Source organism: Sipha flava, unplaced genomic scaffold, assembly GCF_003268045.1.
Source record: "Sipha flava isolate LNK unplaced genomic scaffold, YSA_version1 132_pilon_pilon, whole genome shotgun sequence".
In the NCBI taxonomy this organism is placed as follows: domain Eukaryota; kingdom Metazoa; phylum Arthropoda; class Insecta; order Hemiptera; family Aphididae; genus Sipha; species Sipha flava.
In genome coordinates, this window is record NW_020271758.1 from 766,558 (window position 1) to 778,234 (window position 11,677).

Sequence of the window (11,677 nt, forward strand, 5' to 3'; positions counted from 1 at the left end):
ACATAATAACATTGTAATTGTCTACCATTACCACGGCCGTCCCGAACGATGTTGACTGTTTTCAGTCCACTTTGTTGAACGAACACGTTCGAACGTTCGATCGACCTTTGGTTTCCTCTTTGTTCTTATGATCGCGACGATGTCTCGCCGTTAATCATCACCATCGTCATTCCACAACTACCGCTCCATCGCCTGACCACTGCCGTTTCGATTTACAAACCGGAAGTCGAGAAAAACCCGTGCCATGATGAATCATTTTCACTGCGTTCTCGTGGTGCTCGCCATCAATTTGGGTGAGTAATAATATTATTTCCGCGGTGCCGGATCGTAAACGTCCGCCGAACAACAGGAACTCGGGCGTGGCCTGCCACTCTGGAGTTGATTTAGAAAAAAAAAGTTCATTGGGACGAACTTTTGCCTAGGAGCTGACGTGTGCTAACGTGCTTACGACTATTCGGACAATGTTGAAAGTCGTGCATTTGGTAGAACTGTTCATATAAGCAGTATTAGACTTTTGTTGTCGGGGGGCAGTACAATATTTTGGTTCGATCCATTGAGGTGGTGTTTATCTTGTTACTCTCTCAAATCCATCATTGCTAAATTATACACACTAACTGGCTCAAAATAATAGGATAGTTACACTACTTATAGATTAAATCAGAAGAGATAATTCACCAAAACATTTCGAACATTTTCTTTTCTAACACTGAAACTGCCAAACTGGTTATTTCCTCTTTATATACTAAAAATTAAAATTGTTTTAAATGTAAAAATAAGTTTTTAATTTAAACAATTTTAAAAAATATAGTTATTATTTATTTTTTGTTATTATTATTGCATTATTAAAGCTCTGTATATCTCTCAACTGCTTTTAATGTTTTGATGGTATCTATTTTTCTTATTATCAAAATATCCAACTACAATGGATAATTGTTCATGGTGACAGATGTCATTGGTTTCATCTGCCATTATTGAGAACTTTTCATTTTATAACACATTTTTTAATTGTTATTTAATCACAATACTGATTAGTGCAATAATATAATTTTGTACGTAATCACTATAATATAGAGAATTTTTCGGTGCTATTTTAAAATGTTTTTGTAATATAGGATCATATTTTTTCAAAAAAATTATTATTCCCAAAAGTAAAACCTTTATTAGCATTATCTTTCTTTTCACTGTACGTACAAAAAATCGGTTAGGGGCTTTCCACCAATGTCCAAAAAACATGATACATCTATAACACGTTGAATTATTTTTTATTTATTAAATTTTGTTTTTTTTTCTCAACATATACTCAATATTGGGTACTAATAATAGTTAATAAATACTAAGTACATAGTTAATTCAACAATAAAAATTATACTTTAACTACCTTTTTCAATCTTCACAAATACATATGATCTATATATTTAATAATAAATACAATATCAATTTATTAGTTATTATACAGTGTTAGAAAAATGTATGCACAAAAGTTGGAATTAATTCAAACAAAGATTTTTGTAACAAATTGATGGTTAAGACTTAATATACAATTAATACATTTAAATGGATTAGTATTATAAAACCACACACAACAATATTTTATAATTAAACATAAATAATATACAAATATACTAAACCTACTTAATTACTAGTAACAATTTTGAATTAATCTATTTACAATTATTGGTTATTAATGTTTATAATATATAAAAAAAAGATACAATGAACACAAATAGCCAACATAAATCACAGACAGCATTTTTAGAAATATTTGTACAAATTTCTAATGGTTTATCAACAGTATTTGACCAATCGTTATGATTTGTTTGATTGTTCAGCCTTATCATAAGTATTTTGTTTTCATGATACTGGATTGTCTGGTTCATTTAGATTAATATCACCTAAATTAATAATTCAAATTAAATTAAAATTCTAAATTAATAATAAATTAAATAATTCTTATTAAATTACAAGTTTCTACTAATGTATAATCAAAGTGAGAATCAGTCAATATAATATAGTTTCTAACAAAATTATTTAAAAATATTACCTATATGAATACTAAAGTAGATATCTATAATGGTTTATTAAAAATTCTACACTTAATAAATCCTTAAAAGCGACTTGTATAAGATTTTTTTGTTAATAAGTAATACAATTATCAATTACTAAATTTATATTATTTTATTTTATACATTTTTTAAATAATAACTTACTATAATTCACCTTTGATGGTTTTTGTTTAAAAAAGTCATATAAAGTTTTAATTTTTTTTTTATTTTGGTTTGTGTTTAAAATCCATATCATCCAAGACACGCAAAAATATGAAATAATAAACACTCTACATCAAAATATAAGTTCAAACAAAACGTTTGTGACGTAGAGTATATAATTAAATAATAATATTGCTTAATAATTTATCAATTTATAACAAATTATGATAGTATTGAAAATGTTGGCGCAAATCACAATTATAGATACGATCTTAATCGTGGTGCATTGGCTCTCACAATTATAGATAATAATTAGGAACTGGAACCTTGATATATTTTCCGATTTCGGTTCCTAGAAAAAAAATCGCTGGTTGATTTTTGGGTTTTTTAAAAATTAAAAATTTGTTAACATTTTTGTTTCGATTATTTAAAAAATATAATAAAATATCAGTAATGTTAATTGGCGATAATTATGGCGTTAAATACTTATTTTCAGTCAGATATCCTACCAATAGCTTAGAAGAGGATCAAATAAGTAAAAAATTGACTCATCACTGTCACTTAATGCAATTTCAAACAAACTTTTTTGATTTTTATAGCTTCTACATTGATTTTTATATATCATTTTCGAATTGCTTCTTGTTAAAGATATCAGTGATCAGTATTTAAATCTTTAAAATATACACCAATCTTTTTTTTAATTACCGCATACTATATTTGTTTAAGAATAGATTTGTGTTTGAGGTATTTAATAGATAGTACATAGGAATGTCTGATTACTTTACCTTGTAGACATTCATTTATTATGATAATTATAATATATATATGTTTTATTTTAAAATAATCTGTGATAGATAAGTGAATATTAAAACATTTTAGAATACTTAATAATAATAATAATAATATTAGTTGAAAATCTTTTAATATTTATTGATGATCTATTCATAAAATCAATATAATTAATAATAAATTAATAATATTTTTTATAATATAAATTCATTTTTGATCTTTTCGGACTACCCATAACAATATCGTTCTATGCCCATAATAATGTATTGAGTTCTACACACGCGTGTTTAACTTTTGATGTTTAAACGCTGCGTTTTTAAAACTTTAATGTTTTATCTATGCGTAACTAAGTAAAAACACTAACAATGACAGAAATGTGTTAATCGCTTAGGCTGTACATTAAATACCAATAGTCACAATCATAACATGTCTAGTTATTTATAAATAGAGCTCGAATGTTTATGACTTGGAATATTTTTTTCGCGCAACCAGAGTTATACCGTAATATGATATAAATTCCATTTATGAAATCTCGATTGCAAATATGCAAACTTATTTTTCATATTTTACATTTCTGAGCCGATAAATGTACGAGTATATATCGATTGTTTCTAGATTAAGTAGGTAGCATATATTTTATAAATTATATGTATAATATTAAAAACTGTCCATATTATTTTAAATTATCATTACCGTTAATTATGTCATTTTCAGTCTACAAAAACTAACTGTCGGATCGTCAAAGGTCCTTTAAGTTTGAAAATATCAGCAAAATTATTGTGTAGCGTAATCCTGATACTTACAAAGCTTAATCTATGGAAAATTTAACTTAAATAGATCGAAAACTAATTAATATTTTTTTTCATATTTATTAGCTGTGTTTTTTGTAATAAAGTAATTTTAAATACACATTCAAAAGAGTATATACATTTTAAGAATTAATACTATTTTTTCGCATATATTTGTTGAAAAAATAGGTATTTTTAAAACATTTTATGGTATATAATTGCATATTTTTATGGAATTTTGGTCATTAACATCCGAGCTCTATTTATAAACATGTAATCAAAATTTCTTGTTATTGTGATAATTAGAATACCTATAGGAGTAAAGGTTTCTAGATGATACTACGCAGTAAATAAAATGACTTATTTTTGTTTCAATTCCTATTATAAATATACATTGATACATTGATATCAGTTGTGTAGAAATATTTTATAATCAGACGTTTGAATTCTGTAGGTACTTGATTGATTATTTTTGAATGTTAATAATAAAAATGATACGTAAGTACCTTATTATTACCTACTGATGACGAAATTATAAAAAAAACTGAAATTAACCGTAAAAACATTCATAAAAAAAGTACTGGTTCTGGTGAGTTCCGGTTATTAAAAAAATTCTAATTAGGGGTCTAGCTATGTTCTGGTGTCTAATATTCAAAGGGTCCTTTTCGGTACAGTTCTAGTCCCTGATAATAATATTAATATCTTCAACCGTGCCAGTTAAGCTCTAAATAAGCTGAGGGGCCTGAGAGTGAGGGGCTTAACCTAACTAATATTTTAAATTTATAGGGTTAGTAAGAACTCGCAAAAGGGAAAAAGCCTATTCTCCCGTAGTACCGCCTATAACTGCTTAAATTACGTACGTACGTGGACAGCTTATTAACGACGGAGTAAAATACTCGTTACCGCTTGTGGCTCTAATCGAGCAAAACTTTTAGAAATCTCTTTTTACGACACTAAAAACTTGGTTGTGACAATTTTTGAAAGATAGTTACTGTTTGATTATATTTATAATTTGATGAGTTATTTAAGCTATCGTTGATTGTTTTATATATAACAATTGATTTTTTTTGCAATTCACATAGTTCTTCAACCTTTAGACTACTACAAAATAGGTACACTTAATTATGTACTAAATGTTTTCCAATGTTTCATTATGCCCTGAAATTGAGCCACACTAATGACTGATATTATTATTAAGATTGAGTATACAATTTAGCATAGAGTGGTAAATAATTTTGTAATCTTTTTATCAGGTAAAAGTTGCAGGTAACATAATTTTTTGATCATATTGAACTTATTAACCAATTAAAATTTGTCAATGTACATTTTACATTTAATTTGTTAGTTTTTTTAAATATTCTGTCTTCACATAGTTTTCATAAAATATTGTGCAATTAAATTCATATTATTTCTATAATCATAGTCAAGATCATCTTTATTTTTAGTATTTTAGAATCTAATTTTTTTATGATACCAAGTCACTTAAAATATAATTGGTAAATTTAACTGTCCATTACAGTTTAATTAATATGTACTGCTAAATGTTTAATATTTATAAGCTTGTTTAATTTTAATGAAAGATTATACATAAAAACTGTATACGAGTATAATATAGGCATAATATAATATTAGAGAAATATTAAAATTTTACTAATAAAGTATAATAAAATAAAATAAGTTAGCTACTGCTTTCGACTATAAGCTACCATCAGGTTATAATATATATAATATACATTATGTATTATATAAAAGTGTATTTAAATAACTTTATAAAAACAAATTAAAATCAATAATAAAAATAATGTAATTACGATAGCTCATAGTTCATAGAAGTTACATAAAATCATAATTTATAGGAGGAACTTAATTTTTATGTTGTATTCTTAACATACATTTTTAATAATTTTACAATAACAAATATTATTCATGTTTATTTCAATAATCTCGCACAAATTATTATAAAATAATGGTCCAATGTTTCATTTTATTTATACCAATAAGTTACATAAGTGATGTATTTATTATTTTTTTATTAGTCTAATATTATTTTTTAGAACTTTGAATATTTGTTGTGATATGATTAATATTCACTAACAAAACAGAAACTTATCGCTAAAATTAATTATCAGTGCCGGATTAAAATTTTGTGAGCCCTACAAAATTATTTTTACATACATTTTTAACACTACTATCCGATAATTGAAATAAACAGCTCTAATAATAATCAACTATTATTAATAAATAAAATCATTTTTATTACATTTTTTTATTAGCAAGAAAATTTAATTAATTATTATATTATTTCTATTTTTTTCAAAATAATTGTATTATTATTACTGCATATAACACCTATAACATAATATATACCATATATATATATATATATACATATTATATTTCATAATGAATTTTGTTCCGTGAATTCGTAAATAAAATACAGGTATTATTTAATGAAATAAAATATAGTTTTTTGTTTTCACAGAGCCCTTAAAATGAGTGAGGCCCTAAGGCGGGCGTCTACTCAGCCTAATGGGTAATCCGGTACTGATTATTATAAGTATATTTTTAAATTTTAGTAAGAATAAAATTTTAAATAATACTTTGTTTGAAATTATAGAAACAATTTGAAACACCAAAAAATATTTAATTCAATTAAATTGTACATGGAATCATTTTCCAAAAACAATTTTTTCCACTGTTTCAAGTCTAAAATAGATGACACTATTTTTCTACTAAAATATTTCGTATTTTGAAGTAATGGGTGCCTTTGGTGTAACCATGTCTTGGCGCTCTTAATCTTAAACTTGAAACTTAAAAATTTAAGTTGAAAACCTTAAATTTATTAATACCTAATACTCTTAAATTTTCTAATTTTCTGCGCAATTTTCTTAATTTTTTCTTTCATAAGAACTTTCTCCTGACAATAACAAACAGGCCCTGATTTAGTGAAATAGGGACCCTGTGCACTATTAACTTTGGGGGCTACAGTTTCAGAGGAAGAGCAGTTAACAGATTTTGATAGTGAACCGCTTAACTTTTTGTTTTCTTTTTCACTATTGTTTTTCAACTTTCTTTTTTCATATCCAGAAGCATATTTTCTTTTGGATGACATTATAAATAATAAATAACTACAATAAATCACAGACTTAAAAGTCTTAGTTTTTGGTAAGTGGTTTTTATTGTTTATAAACATTATTACCATTGATATTATCATTGAGTATTATTAGTATTATCACTGACTGATAACTCATCGACTGATATAACTATCGATGGCTTATTAGTGATTAGTGTAAACCGTATGAAAACTACGCATGCTGCGGCCTCCTTAAATAGGTTATAGTTACTAATTACTAAATCTTATTAAAAATATCTTTTATTTATGGTAGCAAAGTATAGAATAGGAAAGCCGAAGAAGCCCTTCAAATTTGGGGGCCCTGTGCTAGTGCACCGCCTGCACATGCATAAATCAGGGCCTGATAACAAACACAAAAAAAAGAAAAATAACTGGCGAAATCGGTCGTGATGGCGTGAGCAAGGGAAATAGGGATTCATGTATATATCTGCGTCTGTTTTTTGTGCTGTACGTACAACGCTGTATGACGAGTATATAACCGTTCACTGCAAGTAGTCAAACAACAAGCGCTCACGCGCGTATAATGCCTGCATGCTCCGTACACAGTGCCCCTACACAAGCGGTCCCAGAATACGAAGATCCGCATAAAGAGGAAAGAAGAAATAGATAAAATAAAGAGAACAAACTCGGCGAATGACGCTCCATCACACTTGCACATAAGATATTTAACTGATCAAGCGATTTCCGTCGCACTTTTACTCACGCATCCATCCATACATCATATCTGCCGTTTCATTTTTTCGCGTCGTTTCATTATTCGTGACGATTTTTTTTCTACAGGAGTTTTACTTTAATAGTTTACAGTTTGGCGCCCCTTTCGTGCTGATGCTCTGGGCAATCGCCCATAGTTTTCGCCGGCACTGATGCTAATCGTCAGTATTCCTGTTGATATAAGGTTTAATAAATGTTAATTGTTAGTTTGCTGATAAAAATGTATCAATTTTTTATCTACACTATATAAATAATATACATATTATAAATATTTTATAAACTGTGAGCTATTTTTTTAATTTTTATTTTTATTTTAGTGTATTCTCAAAGAACACCAACAATATCACATATCACCCAAAAACCTATTAAAGATATTGGTGGTACTGCAGAATTAACATGTTCAGTTTTACATGCTATGGATTTCCCTGTTTTATGGGTTAAGGTCGATAGAGAAAAAGTTACCGAACCTGTTATTCTTTCAACTGGAAGCACACTTATAATCAAAGATTCAAGATTTTCTTTGCGACAAGACATCGACAGCACTAGTTATACATTACAGGTATAAGATTATTTATTTGATTATTTGATTTTTATTTTGAAAAATGTTTTTTATAACATTTTTTTAATGTTTAATTATTTAATTTTTAAAACTTATATCATTTTAGATTAAAGATATTCAAGAAACTGATGCTGGTTTCTATCGGTGTCAAGTTTTGATTGGATTGAACAATAAAATATCTGCAGAAGTAGAGTTAGAAGTACGCCGACCTGCAATCATTTCTGATAACTCAACTAGATCATTGGTTGTGAATGAGGGTCAACCAGTGAAACTAGAATGTTATGCTGGTGGTTTTCCCATTCCAAGAGTTTCGTGGAGACGAGAAAACAATGCAATTTTACCTACAGGTGGTTCAATATACAGGTATAATATGTGAAAAAAAAAATAATGATGAAAATAGTTCTTGAATTTATATTTTATCTTGCAGAGGAAACATTTTAAAAATAGCTACTATAACAAAAGAAGATCGTGGAACATATTATTGTGTTGCTGAAAATGGTGTTGGCAAAGGTGCTCGGCGTAATATTGCCGTGGAAGTAGAATTTGCTCCAGTCATAAATGTTCCCAAACCTCGTCTTGGACAAGCTCTGCAGTATGACATGGATCTTGAATGTCACGTTGAAGCATATCCTCCTCCAGCTATTGTTTGGATAAATAATGGAGTTCAATTAACCAACAATCAACATTACAGGTATATATATATAATTATATATATGTTAAAATTAATGCGATCAATTGAAATTCAGTACTATATGAGTTATCATTTACATTTAGGATATCACATTTTGCTACTGCAGATGAATTTACAGACACCACAATACGTGTAATTACAATTGAAAAACGTCAGTATGGTGAATATATCTGCAAAGCTTCCAATGTCTTGGGAACCACTGAAGCTACTGTTTATCTTTATGGTGAATATTATATTTTCAATTTAATTAATCTTTATCAAATTATTCGAAAAACAAATAAAATTAGTTATTATCTTTCTTGAATATTTTCTAAAAAATATTAGCTGCTTATATGTTATAAAACTACTTTAACTAAAAACTAAAAAAATAAAAAATAATTTAATCTTTTAGTTATCGCTTGACCATTTGTTACTCATAACAAGAATGAGAAATTATACCAATTATTTGTATAGAATTGGTTTGGAAATTATGATATATTTATATTAAACATTTATAAAACAAATTGATTACTGTATAATGTAAAGAATCTTAAAAATAATAAATATTATATTTACATTTCCATATTATATTTACATTTCCATAAAATATTTATATTTTTTTTTAAAGGAATAACAATTAAAATATTTGAATAGTTGTCAAAATTATTTCAGATGTAAACTGACTAAAATTCCAACATTTAACTAATAATTTTATTTTGTTCTTTAAGATTTAAAAACTGTATTAGTATTCTATAAAGTGTATACATTTATAAGTAGATTAACTTACATTTTAATATTTTTAAAATAATTTAAATTTCTTACGATAAGTTTAAATTAAATACATTTTTTCATGTTACATATTTTATGTATTCATATATGTTAAAAACGTCCATAAATTATTTATTTATTAAAATAATATTTTAATAATATTTTTTACATTTTTATGAAAAAAATTTAGTTATAAGTTATGAAAATATTTTTTTCATTAATTAATTCATAACTGTGGGTTTTACAGCCTATTTTATTAATTTATACCATTTATATATTTTACAGAAACAATCATACCGGTATGTCCACCAGCTTGTGGTCAACAATTCTCGCACTTAAAAAGCTCCAGCATTAAAGCTGCTAGTGTTAATCTTACATTCTTAATTTCTGCATATTTATATTATGTTTGTCTGTATGTTTAATTTTTTTTATGTTCAAAATCACTTTAATACCATATTTAAATGCTATAAGTTGAAATCTTTCCTTTATAAATGAAGAAGCTTTTAATTTTACTCTCTGAAACCATAGGTTATTATTTCCAAAATTAAAATAATAATAACATATTGCTTATTTTAGATTAAGAATCCTGACTATATAAAAAGTTTATATTATTTTATTTAGAATTTGTTTACTTAGAACTAAGAAAACTCGTTTGTGATTGATTTATAATTTACATTTATTTACATACCTGTATTTTTAAATTATTATTCCGTCCAAAAACATTTTAATATTTTACCTATAAGGTCTAACTATTAAAGTGTTGATTAGTTTTTTCATAGAAATATATTTTAGTTATAGGTTAATTTTTTCAAATTAAAAAAAATAATAAGATACTGATTTTAGGAGTAAAAATTTGTATTGTAAAGTGAAAAAGTTTATATATATTTTTTATAGCATCTAGCTTATTTAGATCTGAGAAAACTTATTTTGAATTGCTAAACATATATTTTTGTTCATCTGTATTTTTATATTATTCCGTCAAAGAAAATTTTAATATTGTACCTATAATGTCCAACCATTAAAGTTTCAACTAGTTTTTATGTTTAAGTATAATATTTATTATATTTAGAATAATTGTTTTAGATTAAAAAAATAATAAGATGCTGGTGGAAGGTTAAAAAACTGATATCGTAACAACTATTAATAACTATAGTAATTAACTATTGTTAATAACTAATAAAATATTTAAAAAATTTATAGCAACTAGAATTTTAAGTTATGAGCACTTATTTATATTTACTACATGTATTTTTAGATTATTCCGTCCCAGAACACATCATATTGCACCTATAAGGTGAAACCATTTAATGTGTCAATTAGTTTTTATGTAGAAGTATACTTAAATTATAGAATAATTGAAATAATTATAAGATGATTGTACTAGCTTAATAAGTAATTAGAGGTTAATAAGAAATATAGTAACCATTTCCGTCCAAGACACTTTAATTTTATACCTTTAAGGTGAAACTATTGAAGTGTCAATTAGTTTTTACGTATAAATAATTTATGTATAAGATAATTATTTTAAAATTGAAAAGTTTTCAATAAAAAAATAATAAAATAAGATACTGATTTTTTCAGTTATAATTGTACTCACCATAAATTATATTTTTTATAGCACTCATATTATATAAATATTATTTATATTAGGTTACCAAGACTTGGAATAATACTTAGCTTATATATTTTTATAACATTTTAAACATTAACTATTGCAACTTGTAATAATTCATTTGATATGTCTAATGGCTAATTAAATAAAATGTATATTATATAATTTATTGCAAAGCTTATTTTGTTGTTAGAAGTTTGATTTACTTACATCCCTATGATATTCTCATGTTTGCCGCTGTTGCCCCTCCAAAATAATATTGAGGGGCAAACTTATCATTTTGCATTCCTCCTAAGTTAAATTTTTCTTAAACAATTTTTAATTTTTATAAAATATTTATATTAAAATTACGTTTGTAGAGTTATATAAGAAAATTATTCCCCATGATAAATCAGATTAATATTATCAATATTATCATAAATTTATATAAACGTAATGTACAT

General features: G+C 25.7%; 1 protein-coding gene across 1 annotated transcript; it reads left to right on the forward strand.

The window, feature by feature from the left end:
• The first annotated feature begins 13 nt into the window (after positions 1 to 13).
• On the forward strand, positions 14 to 11,058 carry LOC112694667 (lachesin). The gene is made up of 6 exons (XM_025570208.1): positions 14 to 293; positions 7,943 to 8,184; positions 8,291 to 8,547; positions 8,612 to 8,875; positions 8,959 to 9,098; positions 9,908 to 11,058. The coding sequence occupies exons 1-6, from the start codon at positions 245 to 247 to the stop codon at positions 10,042 to 10,044; spliced, it is 1,089 nt and encodes a 362-aa protein (XP_025425993.1). The 5' UTR covers positions 14 to 244; the 3' UTR covers positions 10,045 to 11,058.
• The last annotated feature ends 619 nt before the right edge of the window (positions 11,059 to 11,677 follow it).

Excerpts from the sequence above, each read along its gene's own strand:
- LOC112694667 (XM_025570208.1), top strand. The coding sequence starts at position 245 with ATGATGAATCATTTTCACTGCGTTCTCGTGGTGCTCGCCATCAATTTG. Across the intron at positions 294-7,942 it reads GGTGCTCGCCATCAATTTGG|TGTATTCTCAAAGAACACCA; the intron begins GTGAGTAATAAT and ends TTTTTATTTTAG. Across the intron at positions 8,185-8,290 it reads GCACTAGTTATACATTACAG|ATTAAAGATATTCAAGAAAC; the intron begins GTATAAGATTAT and ends ATATCATTTTAG.